Genomic DNA, 21,631 nt, shown 5'->3' on the forward strand with positions numbered 1-21,631 from the left:
GAAACTGACTCCTGCACTAATCAATGAGACTAAGTTGCAGCAACCATTAATGCATGAGAAAAAAAATTTAAGTATAATTCAAGGGTATTTTCCATAGGACATTAAGTTCTGTGTCGTGGTTATAAAAACAATAAAAGTAAAGACCTAGGTTAAAAAACACAATCAAAAAATTACTTTGTTCAGGAAATATACATCTTAGAAAAAATAAAACAAGGGTGGTCGAACATTTTTATCAATTTGGTTCCAGTGTCAAGTAGAAGTAGGTGGTAGAAATTATACCATAAAAAAACAAACCCATTTAGGCCTTAGCCTTTAAAAGGGTAGTTACAGCCTTGCAAAGGCATCTTCCCAGTGGTAAGCAGGTCTTTAATCTTTATTTTCGGAAATATATAAAACAATTCTAACATCGGTATTGGTCAAAATCAGAATTGGCACGTCAGGCTTTTTAAAGATTGGATGTCGACCAGAAAATGACAATCCGTGCTTCCCTAAAAATGTTACCCCACAGTAACATTACTAATGCTAAAAGTGCGTTACCTTCATTCATAATAATTTTTGAAATAAAACTGGCATGCTCGGTGGAGTAGTGGGTAGCACTGCTGCCTTGCAGCAAGAAGGTTCTGGGTTCAATTCCTGGCCTGGGGTCTTTCTGCAGAGAACAGTTTGCATGTTCTCCCTGAGCATGCGTCAGGTACCTGGCTTCCACCCAGTCCAAAAACGTGACTGTTAGGTTAATTGGCTTCTCTAAATTCTCCTTAGGTGTGCGTGAATTGTCTCTGTGCTGCAATGGACCCTGCCTCTTGCCCATTGACAGCTGGAGATAGGCGCCAGCACCCCTCACGACCCCACTTGGGATTAAGTGTGTTTGAAAATGGATGGATGAAATAAAACTGTAAAGGTAAAAAAAAATTAACAGATCAATAGCTTCAAAAATTATTATACCAGCAAATATGAGTTCTATATAACATCAAGGACTAGTTCCAATGGGTACTGGGTCCTGTCAGAACCACCCATAGATGCCCAGTTTTTTAGACCTAGCAAATTGAAAATTTGGACTTTCTTAGATGGTATGCCAGTGATAGCAAAATGATCAAAACCACAGTAACAATGACCAAAATGCAAATGATCACCAAGACATTCAAGAAACAGGGCACTGGACGGGCTGCAAGAAACGTATGTACAAAATTATTATGGAGATTTAAATCTTTTAAGTAAATCTTAACCTCTTCATGCTTAACTACAATACCTTTTTCAGCCAGAGAGATGGTGGCAAAACTTGTGTGCTGGTCAGATTCCAGTTTACAGGTGTAATTCTTCAACAGATCTTCCTCTGACACATCTCTGAGGACCAAAGTTGCTGTCATATTTATTTGATCTCTATGTACGACGCTAAAAGGAATAAAGCAAAAAAGTAAAGGGTCAAGCACTTCAAAGTGTTGTGTAATACAAGCTGGAACATGCAGCATATAGAATATGTTTACCTTGAATGATTATAGAAAACAGGCAGATTCTCGTTGGTATCTACAAATGAACTGTCACTTAGCCAAAACACCTGATTCAAGTCTGAATTCAAAACAGTTTTGCAATGAATAACCACTGTTGAGCCTGAAAGATAGAGTTGAGACGCCATAAAATATAGGAAAACTTTCCAGACAAAGTCGCAGTCTGAAACCAGACAACTCACCTAAATTTACGAGGAACACATCCTTATGCTTTGGTGAGAGGATCTCAGGTTTTGCTTTACCTGTGCACCAAAAATATCTTATTCTTTAATTAGTTTGAAAATTTATGAGCATAAATACGCATAAAAATAAAAAAAATTCCTACTGCTATGCTGGATTTCCAGTATCATTTTGAAGGTCATATTGTAAATATGATTGTTGTACAAGAACGACCTGATGCATGTGTAGACACCACCATCTTTTTCTGTCACATTTGAGAATGTATTTGATGTTGCTAATCTCTCCCCCTCCTGCCAGATGTAAGATTAGGTTAGAAGAAACCAAAGAAAGAAAACCAATCACACGCGAGCTTTTCAGGTTAATGCTGCCAGAACTCATACCTTGTGCCATGTAATCCCTCTGCTCGTGATATCAGGAGTATCATGATTGGGGATGTGCACTTTTGGACAATACAGTGTGCAGAAATCTTCTGTATAGCATTTTGCTGAATATAGATTCCTTTCTTCATACTCTCTGGAATCTGGTCCATACACAATCAGACTGAACCAGAAACTGCTGCTGTCGTTCCTGTTGAAACATTAAAATAAGTGAGTCAGAAATCTGTAAATAAAAGAGGATGGCTTGTCTGGTCTGATTTGCTTTTCCATATTATTTTGAATTTATTTTGTTTGGCTTTTATGAGATACTGTAGCAAAACATAAATGGAGCAATAACTTAAAATGTTTAGGGTTTTTAAAGGTTTTAACAGCTGCTAATCTGAGAAAAACAACAAATTTCCATTAACGGCCATTTAGCCATTAATACATTGAGAGACAGAAAATGTAAACAATTGGCAGATTAGATCAATAACTCCAATGTAATGTCTCAGATATACCAACAGCACTCTATCAGATCAGAGCGAAGGCTGGGGAACAGGATAGCTAAAAGTTTAAGATTAATCTGATCCAGCATCAACATGACACACTGAACCAGCCCCCATTTTGGCCAATTTTAATGTATTTTTGAATTCACTTCAGAAAAAAAAAAAGATCTTTTGTAACTCAGGATCAAGGTTGCTTGAGTCTTACCTAATTGAGCATGAGTAGTTTCCATGATGCTTCATAGATGCTGTCAGAATCACAAGACTGCGTCCCCGAGGCATCATGTCCATCTGACCTAAATCAGCTGATCCTGCTGACATGCTGCTGGTCAGCGTCTTTCCTTGTCTGGATGGAGTGGTCCACAAAAGAGTAGCATTGGCATCTTTTTTAAGGGGGCAGCGCAGAACCACCATCTCACCTGTCCTGATATATATAGGCCTCAGCGAACAAACTCCTGCAAAAGAGAGTGACGTTTTCATTCATTCATTTATTAAGTCAATACTTGATTTGGAAACCTCAGAAATCTGTCTTAAAACCACATGCTTAGCAGTCTTAAACTGTAATCAGATATTTGTTAAAAAAAACAAACTCAAAGACAGGAGAAAATAGTCTAAATCGAAGGAGCTTTGGGCTCTGAGTGCATTTTGTTCCTTTTCCTTCTGTTTTTTTTGTTTTGTTTTGTGTAATCTTAATATTTGTGCTGAGATTAAAGCTTCAAATATCAGGTGGAGCAGTTGTCAAATAAAGCTTCAGTTAAATACATTTGCTGTTATTTTTAGTGTGTTTCGTGCTCTATGAGGGATAAAAGCACAGACATGTTCAGACATTTCACTTTAGCTTAACTTGTAAAAGCACAGGAGGCATGATAAATGAGCTTTCGGAATATAATAGCCTTTATTGCCCCACAGAGAGGGAAATATGCGTTTCAGCAAGCATGTTTTTTACCCTTTATCCAATGCCTTCAGCATTACATCTTTGAGGTTGGAAGGCCTCCTTGCACTCATCCTTATCTTTAGCCTCTTCTGCAGAATCTCCATCAGATTAGAGCTCCCCGCAACAATAACATTACTTCTTGTTTAGAGATGCATGCTAGTAAAAATGTACAGAATGCTTTTAAACCTAATCTGTGCAGGGTCATTTCAGTCCTCTCCATCAGATGTGGTTTCTCCTACAGCTCTACACTACAGGCACCAAAAAAATGTACCAGACAGGCACTACTCTGCCTTCCAGAGCAATACCTGCCTACAGAGCATGGTTTGCATGCCCTGGCATATCGCTCAGTATGTCTACATATTTAGATGATAAATAGGTATCATTACCTGCGAAAGATTTTTTATTTTTTTTTACCAGGTTCTTATTCATGCATGTCCTAATAAAAAGAGTTTTTGCCTGGCAAGTCAACCGCCTCTCATCCGAACCTTTTTGAGTCAAATGTTTTAGGGCCACAGTGTAAAAAACAAGCTTTGTGTTTTATCAACATAATGTTTAAGGCATTGTTAAATAAAAACTTACAAAATTAGTAATTATATGCTAGCCTATATGTAAATATTGGACACAAACAAATGTCATCTAAATTCACAGTTAAAGTTTAAATTTAGTCTTCAGTGATCTGCATATATTCTAAAATCATATCTTCATATATTCTAAGGGTTGTAATAATTCAATTACCCTGCAAGCAAGATGAACTGTCGCTACATTTGTGATTTAGCAAATGCATGAAAATACACCTTGCTAGGAGCCAGCAGATGCGTGTGCCTCGATACAGAAATGTTTCATACAAAGGAAATGCAGTGATGTGTATGACGTCAATACTTCAACCAAAGCAAAACAAACATGGCTGCGTTGGTTTCCCGTGGAATACCAGCTATTTATTTTTTGAAAAACAAGGAAAAGGATATAAGTTTTTTTTCTTTGTGGATGTGAAGATGTTTGGTGTTCTCCGGACCACGGGAAGAATTTGATTTATCATTTAACCCCACTAGTTGTGAAACAAATCAAGCTGCTGCTGCTGCTCCTGCTGTGATTGGCTAACACCACGAGATGGAGGGAAGGCACCCAATCAACCTAAAGAATTGTTCTGAATGTCCCTCCCTTTGGAAACAACTTCTACGTAAGGCTTTCCAGATCGATTCATGTAGTTCAATTGTAATTCCACAAAGTATTAATCTAGTTTATGCCAGGTTAATAATTCAACAAAATTTTATGGAATACAATTTTATTTACCCAGGTAAATTTTTAAAAGAAGCAATTGTGTTGTTCAACTTTATACCTTTTAAAGACACCAAATTGGAGAAATACAAACTCCTAAAAATAAATTAATAAACAATTTTTAAACAATATTAATGAGTCAAGAGCTCACTGAATGCTTTCTGAGCATCTGTTCAGGTAAAGAACAATTTAAATGGATTTCTTCGATTAAATATTTTGAATCATGCCACTATTTGCCAGCAATTATGAATCTGTGAACTTATTAATGTAGTATATTAACAATCAATAAAAATCAGAATACAAGTTTAATGACATAGAGTTTTTATTTGTTATGCTTCCTTAAACGCTCTAAATAGACGCACTACTGTTACCTAGCCTTATTGAGGAAAGTAAAGCATTATAACCATGTCGGTCTGCAACAGCAGATGTGTCATGTCCAGATTTAGCTCCTAAAAAACCACCCAAATTCCTGTGTAATCTGGTCTTTTTATTTATATTGGCTTTTAACAAGGTGACGTGTTTCTCCCAGCAGAGAAAAAAAAAGATTCCCCAACTTTACGTGGAAAAATTGAGAATTTTACTGAAAACATTTGGAGTTATATGCATTTCTAGCAAAAAGTATGTATATTAGGTTTTCCAAACCTTTGTTTTTAGAGTGTAGGGGTTATTCTGCCTTCAACTCTTCTCTCTGTACTGTGTGGCTCACAGAAATGATCCCTCAATATGTTTATTTTAATATCGTTTATGGAGTATTTCATTCAGCAAACAATTTACTTTAAAATAAGTATTGAATGCACCACCATTTTTCTCAGTAAGAATTATTTCTAGAGGTGCAATTGACATGAAAATTTGCCCAGATGTTGGTAACAATCCATGCACAAATAAAAAAAAATGAAACCATAGATGTCCAGAAATCAAGTTAAGTGTAATACATGTAATGTGGAATGGCACAGGGAAAAATATTTCAAGTTTTATCTGAAAATGTATGGCTTTAAAGAATAATTGTTCAAAAATAGCTCTTATCCTTTTAAATTTGCTCTTTATTTTAGGTATTGACACAGAGTTTTTACAAAATCTCTTGTTTTGTGCGTAAGACTTTTCCTGTAAACCATTTCTAATCGAGTTAACATTTAAGCATTAGTTTCTCAGTCCTTTTTATAAAATAAATATTTTTACCTTTCAGCAATAGAAGGAGCCACGGCAGAACATTCATTATTAAGTTGATCTGGACTGACTGCGATGTGTTCTGCTGGTCGACTGACGTCTGCATCCTTGGAAAACCACTGATTTTACTGGACGGTGCAGCTCCTCCTCCTGCTCGCGAACTTTGGCAGGCCGTTTTGACATTTATTAGCTTGACTGAATGTATAGTCCAGATGTCACAAATGCATTTCTTCCTAGTCAAAATTAGAATTTCAGATATCTATAATAAACATTCTTCCTATCTAAACTAAATTTTGACTAGGATGAATTCTAATTTCAGATCTTCATAATAGATTTACTCCTAGGCATAATTACTATTTCGGATATCAAAAATGATTACAACATTACAGATATCTATAAATACAATTCTTTACATCTAAAATATATTTCTGCTAGTACAAATATAATTGCACATTTCAAGTATTTATTTTATGACTAGTTAAATTAGAAATCAAGATATCTCAATTTTAATAATGCCTTATTTAGTTTTAGATACTTTCAAAAGAATGATGAAGCACGATTTTAACATAAAATAGGCAGGCTGACTAGTCATATTTCTAAGGAAGAGGATTAGGACCAGTGAAAAAATAGAAAAGTTAACTGATTTTTACATCTTATTTCAGTATAATATGAGGAAAAAAGTCAGAATATTGACTTTAATCTCAGAATTCTGATTTTTTTCTCAGATTTCTGATTTATTTTTTTTTTTTTAAGAATTCTGACTTTTTTCTCAGAATTCTGACTTTTTTTCTCAGATGTCTGGCTTTTTTTTTTGAGAATTCTGAGAAAAAAAGAATTTTAAGATTACAGTCAGAATTGTGAGAAAAATGTCAGAATTGTGAGATAAAAGTCAGAATTCTGAGAAAAAATTCAGAATTCTGAGATTAAAGTCAGAACAACTTAAAATTTCATTTCTACTGGTCGAAATGTAAATAGTTATATCTAAAATACAATTCTGGCTAGGAGTATTGTAATTGTGACGAGGTAGAATGCTTTAGTGCTATCTATAATAGAAATGTGACTAGTTAGTCTGCCTATTTTATGTTAAAATGGTGCCTCATTATTCTTTTTTGAATGTTAGTCAAAATATGTTTTTAAGTTTCTAAAAATGCATTTTGGATTGGTATTATTAAAATGTAGATATCTGAAATTCAAATTTAACTAGTCATATATCAATAGTTGATATCTATAATTAATATTCTACTAGCAGAAATATATTTTAGATGTCAAGAATTGGATTTCTGGACATCTGTAATGTTACATTCATTTTTCTATATCTGAAATAGTAATTATGACTAACAGTAACTCAATTATGGAGATCTGAAATTAGAATTCATCCTAGTCAGAATTCTTTTTGGATAGGGAGAATGTTTATTTTAGATAGGAAGAATGTTATTTTAGATATCTGAAATGCTTATTTTGACTAGGAATAAATGCATTTGAGATATCTAAAATATATATTCAGTCAAGCTAATAAATGTCAAAAGGGCCACTTAAAATTTGTACAGATTTCTAGGTATTTGAAAATGTGTTCTTACTAGAACATCTATATTTTTGGCAGCCTGAAAAGTAGCCTCCTGTTTGTTGTTTTCAAAAATGAATTTCAGGATATTTATATCTACATTTCTGGCTAGTTGGAATGGAGTTTTGACTTGGAATAATTTTATTTTAGAGATCAACAAATGGAAATATAGAGGACAGCGCTTCTAATAAATGTCAAAACGGCCTGCCATATACCTACGACCTGCGTGCTCCGTTTACGTCCAGGTAATTAGCTTTTTTTTTCTAGAAAACCAAAACCAAACACTGATACTACTTTCCTTTTTCCGTTGCTCAGGGAACGTTAATTAGTTTCGAAACCAAAAGCAGGTCGCTGTTTACTGCCTATAGAAGCGGTTTTTTAAGGTGTTGTTGGCTGAAAATTGTTGGTAAATAAGGAAAAATGTAAAACAAAACAAAAAATAGAATCTAATAATTTCTAATCATTATTAATATAGCTTTTTTTCCTTTTTTTTTTTTCATCATTAATATAGAATATAACATGTATTTACAAATCAAATGTTGGAAACACAGCTGTTTCCAACATTTTCAAAGTTGCTTCCCTAGGTCGAACCCTTAATAGATGATTTTAACATGCTGGTTTAACAGTACAGTCCATCTCATTAGAGAGATGCGATGAGTAATCTCTTACTGGAAACGGGGACACGAACTTTGGAAATAACTAAAACTCACGAAACCGACAGACAGGAGAAACCGAAAGCAAGCAATGATTTGGCCCCGATATTTTGGGTTGAACCGAATATAAAGGAAAAGACACAGGTGGGTGAGGTGACTTATAATTAGAAAACCTGGCAGAGTTAGACAGGTTAGTGAAATGAACAATTAAGGTGAGCCATCAGGGCAGATCATGACATGAATGCAGAACGTCAATAAAGGCTTTCACATCTGCTAAAGGGTTTAAATAAATGTCTACCTGGGATTTATAAATAAGTATTTAATAAATATATTGGAAAATGCTGGAATTATATAAAATTGGTTATAGATAAAAAATCTCTGTATGCATTGTTTTGATAATCATCAAATATTATTCATCCCTGAATATTGGTTTTAGTATTTCATCTTTTTCTTGAATAATCAAAATGCAGAAGCTAAAGTTTCCTCCATGTTGTTCAAAATTAAATAAATGAATTATTTAATATGAGTTTAGTGTCAGACACATGCCAGATAAATTCTAAAAATGTTGTGTCACACTCCGAGGGCGGCACTGCGTTAGAAGGAAGTGAGGCAACGCAACAAGACTTGGTGGAATATGTTTTATTGGTGCTGCAGTTCACCAATATACCGACACCCATTTTCTTTCACTGCCAAGCACAGCAGCTTGCTTTAGCTTTTGGCCACTCCCACTCCACACCAGGTGAAGGGGTGACAAAACAACCATAAATTATTTACAAACCCAACACAAAATAAAGAGTACAAATAAATATTTACATGCATGCAACTTAGAAACAACTAATCCTAAAGTCAATCAAGAAAATAAATCAAACTTAATATAACTTAACTTTAGAGTATTATCCTTCTTAGCTCACATGGTATGCTCCACCCTTCTAAGGAGACACACCAGGAAGGTAAACCCCAATTAACACAACACAAACTGAAATAAAGAAATGAAACAAAAACTATCTGTTCTATAAGTAAACCCCAATTAACACAACACAAACTGAAATAAAGAAATGAAAAAAAACTATCTGTTCTATAAATAAATATCAATTAATAGGGATGGAGCCTCTGCTCTCCATCACATTTCCTCCCCCCTTCACCCAGGACAACAGTTGTTCAATCTTCATACATTCTAGACAGACAGTCAGCGACAAGGTTAGACTTCCCTGACCGATATTGCACTGTAAAATCAAAAGGCTGCAATGACAGATACCATCTTGCAATACGCATATTAGAGTCTTTCATTTGGTGCAACCATTTCAGCACCCTATGATCTGTTTCAAGGGTAAAAGAGCGCCCCAACAGATAATACCGCAATGATTCCACAGCCCACTTAACTGCGAGGCATTCTTTTTCAACTGTGGAATACCTGGTCTCTCTGTCCTGAAGTTTCCTGCTGAGAAAAACAGTGGGATGTCTCTCACCATCAATGTCCTGCAGCAACACTGCACCAAGGCCTACTCCAGAGGCATCAGTTTGCAGTATAAACGGGACATCAAAGTCTGGACTGTAGAGAACAGAGTCACTGAAGATTGCAGACTTCAGGTCCTTAAAAGCTTTATCACACTCCTCAGTCCACTTGACTTTATTTGTGCAGAGACTTTTGTTAAATCCGTCAGAACAGCAGCCCTCTCTGCAAAATAGGGAATGAACTTACTGTACCACCCCACTAAGCCAACAAAAGCACGGACCTTCCTTTTAGTTGTGGGAACTGGGTATGCGTGAATAGCTTCTACTTTCCCTACTTGAGGTCTAACTTGTCCCTGTCCCACCACATAGCCTAGGTACTCTACCTGCCTCTGAGCCAACTTACATTTGTGAGGGTTAATTGTGAGCCCTGCAGATCTGATGAGCTGTAAAACATGCTGCAGATGATTAACATGCTCCTCCCACGTCTGGCTGAAAATCACCACATCATCCAGGTATGCTGCAGCAAAGTCAGATGCCTCCATCAGCACCTGGTCCATGAGGCGCTGAAACGTTGCTGGTGCCCCCTGTAGGCCAAAGGGCATCACCTTGAACTGGAAAACCCCAAAAGGTGTTTTAAAAGCAGTCAACTGTTTCGCCTCTGATGCCAGGGCCAGTTGCCAGTAGCCCTTGCTGAGGTCAAGTGTGGTGATAAAATTGCACCTCCCAACTCTCTCCAAAAGTTCATCAATGCGAGGCATTGGGTAGGGGTCAAACTTAGAGACACTATTGAGGTATCTAAAATCAATACAAAATCTTAAAGTGCCATCCTTTTTTGGTACTGGCACGACTGGACTGCACCATTCACTCACAGAGGGCTCAATGATCCCCAGCTCCAACATGAACTGCACCTCATTCTTGAGTTGTGGGACAAGACGTTCTGGAACCCTGTAGAACTTCCTGCGCGGTGCAGCGTCATCTCTGAGGTGAACCTTGTGCTGTATCAGGCTTGTGAACCCAGGTTTTTCCTGAAACAGCTCTGGATCGAAAAGGGGCTTTATGTCCTGCTGCTGAGAATGCTGGAGATGAGAGACAGAAATAGAAACCGGTACAGAGCTACAGGCTGGAAAAAATAGCTCATCTTCCTCTTCATCATCCACCACCTGCACAAAGAGGTGGGGCAAAACAGTCTCTGCATGCTCCTCACTCTGCAATGGATCCTGTTGAGATGACTGTGAAGCAGATGACATATTAAACTGTTGTGGAGACCTGTGGTATTGTTTCAGAAGATTAACATGGAAGGTTTGATGTTTCTTCTTCCTTTCAGGTATATACAGTTCATAATTAAGCTTCCCGACACGTTGCGTGACCTCATACGGGCCCTGCCATTTAGCAAGAAGCTTATTATCACTAGTGGGGAGCAACAACAACACTTGCTGTCCAGGATGCAAGCTCCTCTTCCTGGCATTTTTATCATACCAGGTTTTCTGTTTAGTCTGAGCTGCTTTCATATGCTGATGTGCCAATACAGCCATTTGCTCCAGTTTCTCTCTCATTTTTATCACATAGGACACCACATGCTCACCCGATGGACTTGGGCTCTCCCATTGTTCTTTAAGAAGATCCAACGGTCCCCTCACCTGTCGTCCGTACAGCAACTCGAATGGAGAGAATCCAGTTGATGCTTGTGGAACTTCTCTATATGCAAAAAGCATATAGGGCAGCCACTTGTCCCAGTCTGTGCCAGTCTCTGAAACAAAGTTCCGCAGCATGTTCTTCAGCGTTTGGTTAAAACGTTCAACCAGTCCATCTGACTGGGGGTGGTATGGGGTGGTGTTTATACCCTTTATACCTAACAACTGATAAACCTGCTTTAAGAGTTTTGACAGAAAATTAGTCCCACAGTCTGTAAGGATTTCTTTAGGGATGCCTACGCGTGAAAACAGATGCAGCAAACAGTTAGCCACTTGTTTAGCTTTCACTGATCTTAAAGGAAAAGCCTCGGGGTATCTAGTAGCGTAATCACAGATAACCAGAATGTAGCGGTTACCGGAGGAGCTTTTCTCCAGGGGACCTACAACATCCATTCCTATCCTTTCAAACGGAGTGTCTATGATAGGTAATGGCTGTAGATGAGCTCTAGATACACCTCTGTTGGTCGTCAACTGACATGTGTGACAGGAAGAGCAGAATTTTTGCACTTGTGTGTACATGCCTGGCCACACAAACCGACTGGTTATTCTATGAAGGGATTTCTGGAACCCAAGGTGCCCGGCCCAAGGAACTGAATGGCAGAGTTCCATCACTTTTTCCCTCAGCTGCTGTGGCAAAGCAATGGCTTCTGATTCACCTTTGACCTGATAAAGGACACCCCTCCGCACAACATAAGTTGCATCTTCCAAGACACTTGTTTTTCCCTGCTTCTTTCCCTCAACTTCAATAACCTTATCAAACCATGGTTTTAATGTTGGGTCTGACCTCTGATAGGCAGAAATATCTGAAGGAATATCAAAGTCAAATAAAGGGCAGGGTTTAATCTTTTCATCCACCTCCATTCCGACTGTACCTGAAAACTTATCCTTTCTCCTTTCAGCTCTGGATTTAGATGGTTTTACTGGGCCCACCTCCAGTTCGACATCATAGAATGGTAATTCTTGCAGTTGGTTCTGTGCTTCCTGAGCTCTAGTTGTGACCAAACTCCAGATTGGAGAAGAAAGTTCTGCTTCTGCTATTTTGGGGACATTTATCTGCAAGGGTACAGTGTTCTGGGTCCTGAACTGTGTGTCCTGATGGTTTCTAAAGAGAGTCAAATGTTCAGCTTCTGTGCTTGACACTAAATCAGTTAATGTGGGAACATCCAAGCCCAAAATGACAGCATAGGGGAGCCTTGGTGCTAATGCTACAGGTAATAAAAATGTTTGACCTCCTATAGTTAAATAAATCTCAGCTACAGGATACTCCATTTCGTCACCATGGGTGCAACTTATTTTTGTCTTAGTATCACTCCACTGCTCTCTTGGCACCAAGCTAGAAAGAACTACAGATTTAAAACTTCCTGTGTCTAATAAAGCTGTTTCACGTTGACCATTTACTAGCACAAGTGAGCAAGTGAGCAAGTTCCTGGGCGGGGGATGGGGAAGGTGGTCTGGGAACCGAACATAGAAGGGAGGGCTTACTCTGTGTAGTGGCAGGACATGTGTACTGTGTATGACCTATCCTGTTACACTGAAAACACCTTACATCTTGCTTTGAGGAGGAGTAATTCTTAGCAGGATTGGGTTTAGCCACAGAAAATGACTTAGTAGCTGAAAAACTCCTAGTCTGACCTATAGCACCACCCCTTTCACCCCCATCAGACTTACTTCTTCCTGCAGGAAAGTTGTCACGCCCAAAGTTGGTTCTTCTGGCTCGCGTCCTTGCTGACAAAAAGACTTCTGCCAAACTTGCAGCCTCGTCTGCAGACTTTGGGGCTCGTTCTCTGATCCACACCTCCAAGTCTGGATTCACCATCCTGAGGAACTGCTCCATGATCATCAGTTCTGCAATGTCCTTCACTGTTGACTTCTCTGGTTTGACCCACTTATAGAACATGTCCTTGAGTCGAACATAAAGTTCTTTTGGTGTCTCACCCTGATGAACATCCAGGGATCGAAACCTCCTTCTATAGGTGTCGGCCGTTATGTCATATTTGGTCAATATGGCATCTTTCACCTTGTCATAAATGTGAGAATGTGCAATGTCCATCAGCACATAAGCACTACGTGCTTTCCCAGTAAGTAGTGGAACCAGTCGGACCGCCCACTCTTCTTTAGGCCACTGACATACCATAGCAATCCTTTCAAAAGTTGTTAAGAAGTGCTCCACATCATCATCAGAAGTCAGTGGAAGCAGCTTTGGCTCCCTCTGTCCAGCTGGTAATCGGTAGAACATCTGACTTTGTTCATCATCATCTCCTTGATCAACATACGTTTGAGGATCTTCCTCCATGTTGTCACCATCATGCTGTCGTTCCTCTTTCAGTTCCTCCACATGAGCCTGGAGTTGTCGAAACTGATGTTGTAAATTCTTCCATCTCATTTCTTGGCGTGCTGATTCCTTCTCCATCTGCTGGTCTCTGGCAGTTTGAGACTGCATCATTGATTGGACAAGGCTTGCCAGCTGATCCAGTTTGTCATCAGTGCTAGCACCAGGAGCAGCCTCAGCTCCACTCATAGTTGTAGTACTGTCTTGAGTCTCAGCCTCATTATTTCTTTTTCCACCTCTGGGCATCATTGCCTCATTGTTCCTCCAAAGCCACACTTCTGACACCACTTGTCACTCTCCGAGGGCGGCACTGCGTTAGAAGGAGGTGAGGCAATGCAACAAGACTTGGTGGAATATGTTTTATTGGTGCTGCAGTTCACCAATACACCAACACCCATTTTCTTTCACTGCCAAGCACAGCAGGTTGCTTTAGCTTTTGGCCACTCCCACTCCACACCAGGTGAAGGGGTGACAAAACAACCATAAATTATTTACAAACCCAACACAAAATAAAGAGTACAAATAAATATTTACATGCATGCAACTTAGAAACAACTACGTAATCCTAAAGTCAATCAAGAAAATAAATCAAACTTAATATAACTTAACTTTAGAGTATTATCCTTCTTAGCTCACATGGTATGCTCCACCCTTCTAAGGAGACACACCAGGAAGGTAAACCCCAATTAACACAACACAAACTGAAATAAAGAAATGAAACAAAAACTATCTGTTCTATAAGTAAACCCCAATTAACACCACACAAACTGAAATAAAGATATGAAACAAAAACTATCTGTTCTATAAATAAATATCAATTAATAGGGATGGAGCCTCTGCTCTCCATCACATGTTGTTTCTGGGTCACAGGAGATGAACGTTTTAATTTTTGTTTCTGAAGAGCATTTAGTCGGGAAATTTAGGGACGGTTCCTAAAGGCTAAATTAAATTCAACATTGTACCGTCAACTTCTTTTTCTATGTGACGCGCGACACAAAGTTGATATCTATTACATATATCAATCCATTATCCCTTCTGACATTTGAAACTATTGTCTGCCCATTTGACGGAAATACGCGGCAGTCTGCCTTAGAAACTACCCCACCCCCTGACCCCTATTTCATTCAGATGTGCGGTTTGGTTGGGATGAACATAAAGCTGTAGTTGTTGCTGGAATGAGACAGACTGGCGTGTTTTTTAATGCAGCTTTCCAAATATGGTATGTGCTTTTGACTTATTTTACAAGTAGTTCTATTTCTGTTTCTGCAGATCTCTATCTATCTATCTATCTATCTATCTATCTATCTATCTATCTATCTATCTATCTATCTATCTATCTATCTATCTATCTATCTATCTATCTATCTATCTATCTATCTATCTATCTATCTATCTATCTATCTATCTATCTAGCTATCCATCCATCCATCCATCCATCCATCCATCCATCCATCCATCCATCCATCCATCCATCCATCCATCCATCCATCCATCCATCCATCCATCCGCAGAAAGTCTATTTCTGTTTGTGAAATAAACTGTTAATGAGATTCCTTAAATGTTGTTTGTGTTTACCAGCTCTCTCTATAAACTTTGTATAAGATTATTTGTGATCAGTCATCCAAACACAGCTGTGTCGTAGTTAGAGGAAAAAAAGATAAACATCCCAAACATTTCCCCTTGGGTGTACTGAGCATTTTTATAGCTAACTAAAAGTTGTAGGGTATATATCTTAGTGGAATTAGGATGACATTTACATTCATCTTTGCTCTCTTAACAACAGCAAACCTGCTCTCACTGTCAAATTTCAGCTTTTTTTTTTTTTTACTTAAATAGTATTTTATATTTTCCACAAGGAAGAATCTGACATTTTCATAAAAATAAAAAAATAAAATAAAATAAAACTTATTAGGAAAATTCTAACACATATCTTTTAGGCTTTTCTTTTGTTTTTGACAGAGGCTGTTACACTAAATGGTAATTTTTTTTTTAGGTGTCAGATGAATTTTGGCAGGACTTTTTAAAATAAAACCAGTCAGACTGGTGATACCAACAAAATCTAATATGATGAGGAGAAAAGTGTGTTTTCATTTACAAGCAGCGTTAAGAAAACCAATCCATTCAGATTACTTTTACTTTTGCTTCTAGAGAGCTGGTGGTAGTGTGTCCGTACATTCTGACGAATTTCCTGAGATTCAAAAGTCAAGGACTGCGGGCTGCATCACCCTGCCAACTATCTGCTCTCTTTCTGCTCTTCTCAGATGGATAACAAAAATAATTATCCAAGATGGAGGGGTCTGCTTACATTCTTCTTGGTTTCTGAACAACTTTGTCAACATTTCCTACCTTTTAAATACATTCCACACCACTAGGATGAAAGGCTGCAATCAAAGCAGTTCAAAATTAGAAGCTCAAAATTAGACCCGAAATAAAAAAGTAGAATGACTGTGAATTAAGAATTTTAATGTAGATATGTTTTCCTTTTACTCAGTTTAATAACATGGCTGCTCCTGATAAGCAGTAAAAACAACACTAAATTTTTTTTATCTTCAACTGTCCTTTGACCATTTATTGTTTTTCACCATTTCCCAAACTCCTGTTTCATGAGCTGGAAGGGATGTCATTCCTTGACAGTTTTTGAGAAATACTCCCTTTGACCTTATTCTCATGCAACTTGTACTTGCAGACCCGTGCTTTTTCTCACATTTGAAAAGGGGATTTTCCACTGTTGTTTTTCGGGTCAGAAATCCCTCTCTAAAGAAATTCTTACATGGATGGACGGCTTAAGGATTCACTGGAACAGGTAGTGAGAGAATACAAACATTTATAAGATGTGTCTTCTAAGTAACAGGCTTCATCGCATTTATATATCATCCCCCCTCATCATTAATCCGATAAACATACCTTTCTGCTGCTTTTGTGTTTATGTAAGCTAGAGTGTATGGCACTCTCTATGTGTTCAGCAGCCGAGCTTCTTCTAAAGTTTAAACACTAGCAAAACAAACTTTTCTCTTGTTCTTTGTGCCTTGAGAACATGAAACGAAATCATGTTTTCTGAAAACATGTTAAATATATCAAACGTGCAGTAAATATGTTTATTTGCTAATGTGTTATTTTCTGATATAAATTGTCGATATAAATACATTTTTCAATGGCACTGTAATTTATTGAGATGCAGCTAAATTTCACTTCAGTTTTAAGTAATGTGGACATTTTTTACTTTGCAGAAATTGGTAAATAGGTTAAAAACTCTTGCTTAAAAACCTAAAGGCCTATAGTCAACATTTTGGATACTGACAGATTCAAAGCAGTTTCATCTGAGGTGTTTTTGCTTTTCAATTAAAAGTCAAACATACTAAAAAAATGAGATAAACAAAAAAAAATTTTTCTTTTTAATGGAATAATCATTAAAAGGGAGCCTAACCTTAATACCCATTCAGAGTATTAGGTGTCTTTGCAGAGGTTCTCCAATGGAGAGAGTCAGAATCTAATCAGCAACTGCAAATGAAACCTGTCTACCTGACTGAGGAACTGACCCCCCCCCCCCCCCCCCCCCCCACACACACACACACACATACACACACGGATAGAAACCCACACAGAGACTTCCTATGGAGGATCAGTTTGCACTGTGCACTGTACTAAGCCTTATCAGAGAGAGCTCAGATCTCAGTGGGGGCAGCAAATTACTATCACTGCCTCTTTAACCGTGCAAACTCCATAATTCATGTAGAAAGGTTAGATTTTCCCTTAGGCTCATCATTCACCCTATGCTTCCAGTAAAAAACACACCCAGAATCTATTATGTAAATGTTTTTACAGAGCAGTTATATTCCATCAAAACAGCAGGGAGTTCATCTGAGCTTCAAATCCTGTTTACCTTAGCAAGCCCTAACAGTTACATACAAACCCAGGAGAACTTTAAGATCTCAAGACCTAAAGTTGTTTTTTTTATTCTTTTAAAAGAAACAAGCCCCTGTAGCAATAGTACTGTAATAGTAAGTGTATATGTGAGGGCAGTCAATGGGTGACTTTAGTCAAGCTTGAAGTCATAGAAAAGCGTTATCTGTGAAAGACTTCTACTCACTTCAAAGCCATTTTATTGTAAGTGCAGTGAAATAATCTGACATTATTTATGTAGAATATCAGCTTGTCTTCTGGAACATATACCCCCGTTCTACAAGAGTTTAATTTGAAAGCCAATCAGATATTTTAAAGTGTTATAACTAAGATAATAATTGATTATTATTTAGTTGCTGAAAATACTTGCTACATAATTTGTCGAATGGAACTGGAATCTCTCTCTTTCTTTCATGTCAAATATATCAGCTGCCCTAATCAGCTCCATAGTGGACAAGTGAGTTTGTGCATTTATTCAATTTTTTTTTTCTGTAACTCAAATAATTGATATCATTGAATAATCTCTCCATTGAATTGTATTTGAAAACAAGACATGCTCATTATTTCATTATTATCTATCTATTGCTACCTTGTGAGTGTACACCACATGTCATATGATATAGATGTAAAGCAATAAAAGCAGTTTCACTTCTCTCAGAAATACGTGCATGTATTTAAAAAAAATAAAAAAAAATACCCACAAAAAGGAATAAATACCATCCAGCCTACCCACTCTGAAACAGTGAGTAATCAAGCCTAAAGGTTAAATTGTTCCATGGAAAAGCAAACTCCCGATCTCAAGAAATGTGTCAAAAGGTTTGGGAGGTCATGCTCCTCTCAGTGTCACTGTTGATTGCCACATGGTCATTAAAGTCCCCCATCAAGATACCGTATTTTCACGACCATAAGGCGCACCGTACTAAAAGGCGCAGTCTCAATTATGTGTCCCATTTCTGTATTTAACACACACATAAGGCGCACCGGACTATAGGGCGCGTTTTTTATATACAGGTACATGTCCTCTACTACCTTTAAATACCTCTACTGCGTATTTTAAAAATACAGCGGGCCCAAAACTGAGTATGACTGTGCTTTATTGATGTATTTATTACAAAGTATTAATCAAACCTGCGAGCTGGCCGTGAGACAGACACATCGCAGATGACACAGCGCTGTGATTACTCCTAAATTAACTTAAAATCCTGAAACCTGCCGACGGAATATGTTCTCTTTTATTGCCGGTATCCTGGTGCCTGCACTGTAAAATATTTAGAAGAAAAACACCTGCCAGCCGCCGCGGTGAGGCTGCTGTTGAAGGGATTTCTGCTGTCGGTGCACCGCTGGTATGTGGGGGTCTGAGCGCCTCCGACAGAAATAGATAATCTGGATTAACTGACTGCAATTAAGTTTTCAGGTGGCCTTTCTCACTTAAAAACATATTAAAACTACTTTATTCCCACTGATCACAGCTAATATAGCTGCAAGATTTAGATTATTTAGATGAAAAAACACCTGCCAGCCGCCGCGGTGAAGAGGAGGAGACCCGGCCCAGAGGCTGCTGTTGAATTAAGTTTTCAGGTAGAAAAATAGAGCGGGAGCAAAACTGAGTATGATTGTGCTTTATTCATGTATTTATTACAAAGTATTAATCAAACCCATCAAAGTCATCATCCTCTGTTTCTGAATTAAACAGCTGCGCTGAATCAGACATGCCAATTTCCCCTTCTTCGCTGTCAGAGTCACTTTCCGTGCAGCGCGGCTCCTCAGAAATAATGCCGGCTTTTGCGAAAGCTTGAACAACAGAGCCAGCAGACACGTTAGTCCAAGCATCTACAATCCATCTGCTAAAGGTGGCGTAACTTGCCCGGCGCTGCCTTCCACATATCCTGAAACTGTGGTCTCAGTCTGTCATCCATCGCTCCCACGCCGCTCGCAGCCTTACTTTGAACGGCCGCTTCACACCGATGTCGAGCGGTTGAAGTTCCTTTGTCAGACCCCCCGGGATAACGGCGAGCACAGCGTTCATTTGATTGACCTTTTTTTTTCACATCGGCTTTGAGATGGGCACGCAGCGATGGTGATGCGTGGAAAAAAGCACCTGGTCTCCTCACATACACCTGCCTTTCATCATCTCCAGCCTTTTTCATTTGCGTTAATGTCATCAGAGCGCTGTGTCTGTCTCGCTGTCAGCTCCCAGATCAGCTTCTCTGATTGGTTGATGCGGCGCGTCCAGCAGCAAAACTTCAATTTTTCCATCTCGAGCAGCAGCAGCGCGTTGGCGGTGCGTCAGATGCTTAAACGCTCCTGACGTGCTGCACCTGCAGCTCAAAACGCGCTCGGGACCTTTTGCTGCGCCTATACGCGCGTCAACCATTGACTTTGCATGTAAACTCGCTGCTTCTGCTGCACCTGCTGGGTCCGGTTCACACCGATGTCGAGCGGTTGAACAGCGAGCACAGCGTTAATTTGTTTCCCCATGTTTTTCACATCAGCTGTGAGATGGGCACGCATGGAGTTACATATTAACAGCGATGGTGATGAGTGGAAAAAAAACACCTGGTCTCCTTACATTCAGCCACTCTTTCATCATCTCCTCAATGAGGTGGTCTCAAAAGTCGCAGTTACAACACACATAAGGCGCACCGCACCATAGGGCGCAAATTTTGAGGGGAAAAAAAGACGTTTAAGTGCGCCTTATAGTCGTGAAAATACGGGTAATGGTTTCCCCGAGAGGAGCCCAAGCTGTCTCTCCTATACCTAAAGGCACAGGGATGCAACTTTCTCACCAAAGGTGGCCTATAGGGGGTTCACAAAAGGATTTATTCCATCTCTTTGCCTCTCCATGAAGGCCACTCCTGAGTAGAAGTAGAAAAGAGAGACAGCTCTACCTCTCACTGCTGCGTGAGCCTCTTAGCACTGGTCCATTTTGATTCCTCCACAGGTCGTCAGCCTGTTGCAGCAGATTTATGTCAGTTGATCAGCCTTGCCAGGACACCAGTCCTAAATCAATAGAGAAATAGTTCAACAACCCTTTTTAGACTGCTAAGCCAAACTTGGTTTCCTAGGAACCATTGATGATGTGTTTTCTTTTTGTTATTTACTATTACACATCAGAAAATTTCCTAAACCAGTTTTGGTAATGCAATAAGAAGCATTTCAGACCTCTGACTGGGAAACAGCAGCAATTGTACATGAATGATCTACAGAGGCAGATGGAGAAGCGACAGAATCTCAAAGCTCAAGACCAGCAGTACCAGGCTCGGACTGGGAACTATTTTTGGCCCCTGCATTTTTCCATCTACACCGGCCCACTCATGAAATGCTGCTGCGTAACGTGTACAATTGCACGAAGCCAGCCACACACCAACCCACTCACACATACTAGGTCTACAACGTAAGCCTGAGGTTTGTAAAAATACCAACATAAAACAATGCAATATAGAGGCAGACAGGCAGTTCTTCAAGAATGAATACATGAAACCTTAGCAGTGTGTAAGCATCCACTGCAAGTCCATGGTTCCATCCGTCAACAGACCGAAATCAACGAAACCAGCACTCCTACTGATACTACTACTATTAAGAGTAGTAGTGGTGAAGTGGTGAATTGTACACCTTGACACACATCCGTCACATTATATTGAATGCCTTCCAAAGCTTTAATACTAGGTTAGAAGCATCACCAGTGCCACTCACCACATCAGCAGGGTTGCCAGATGTCACTGACTCATGTTTTCGTGCCCAAAACATTTTCATGAACTGCCTGAATATACGAGATCTCGTCCAATTTGGCCATAAATCTAAAGAAAAACCTTTTTTACCCATAGACGGCCATCCTAAACTGCCAGGTTGGGATGTTTCCCAACCTGGCAACAATACACATAAGATGGGAAACGTGAGCCTTTAGATGCAAAACCCCATCATGCACCGCAACCTATTTTTCCAAAATATTCATACATAAATTCGCCAAATATAAGAGGACCATCGTAGTTTGGTTTAAAGAAAGCATTTTATTTTTTATAATTTAGTTTGTTGCAAGTATTTTACAGTTTGAAGAAATCGGATTTTACAGTTTGAAGAAAAAGAAAATTTTTCTATGCATATGCATATGCGTCACAATGTCGTGCATGACTA

General features: G+C 38.7%; 1 protein-coding gene and 1 long non-coding RNA gene across 2 annotated transcripts; one reads left to right on the plus strand and one right to left on the minus strand.

Annotated features, from left to right (window-relative positions):
- Positions 1-805: 805 nt before the first annotated feature.
- Positions 806-6,037, minus strand: LOC119782293. The gene is made up of 8 exons (XM_038283192.1): positions 5,927-6,037; positions 2,750-2,996; positions 2,063-2,249; positions 1,828-1,972; positions 1,685-1,744; positions 1,482-1,605; positions 1,247-1,389; positions 806-1,162 (listed from the first exon to the last, which is right to left on the minus strand). Exons 1-8 carry the CDS (start codon positions 6,018-6,020, stop codon positions 1,035-1,037), a joined length of 1,128 nt encoding a protein of 375 aa, XP_038139120.1. The 5' UTR covers positions 6,021-6,037; the 3' UTR covers positions 806-1,034.
- Positions 6,038-14,713: 8,676 nt separating this feature from the next.
- Positions 14,714-17,149, plus strand: LOC119782286. The gene is made up of 3 exons (XR_005280654.1): positions 14,714-14,819; positions 16,287-16,403; positions 17,061-17,149. It is a non-coding gene; the product is annotated as an uncharacterized LOC119782286 (long non-coding RNA).
- The last annotated feature ends 4,482 nt before the right edge of the window (positions 17,150-21,631 follow it).

This window comes from Cyprinodon tularosa, unplaced genomic scaffold (genome assembly GCF_016077235.1).
Source record: "Cyprinodon tularosa strain WSP-4 unplaced genomic scaffold, ASM1607723v1 ctg191, whole genome shotgun sequence".
NCBI classification, from domain to species: Eukaryota; Metazoa; Chordata; class Actinopteri; order Cyprinodontiformes; family Cyprinodontidae; genus Cyprinodon; species Cyprinodon tularosa.

Excerpts from the sequence above, each read along its gene's own strand:
- LOC119782293 (XM_038283192.1), bottom strand. The coding sequence starts at position 6,020 with ATGCAGACGTCAGTCGACCAGCAGAACACATCGCAGTCAGTCCAGATC. Across the intron at positions 2,997-5,926 it reads GCTCCTTCTATTGCTGAAAG|GAGTTTGTTCGCTGAGGCCT; the intron begins GTAAAAATATTT and ends TCTCTTTTGCAG. Across the intron at positions 1,163-1,246 it reads CATCTCTCTGGCTGAAAAAG|CCCGTCCAGTGCCCTGTTTC; the intron begins GTATTGTAGTTA and ends CGTTTCTTGCAG.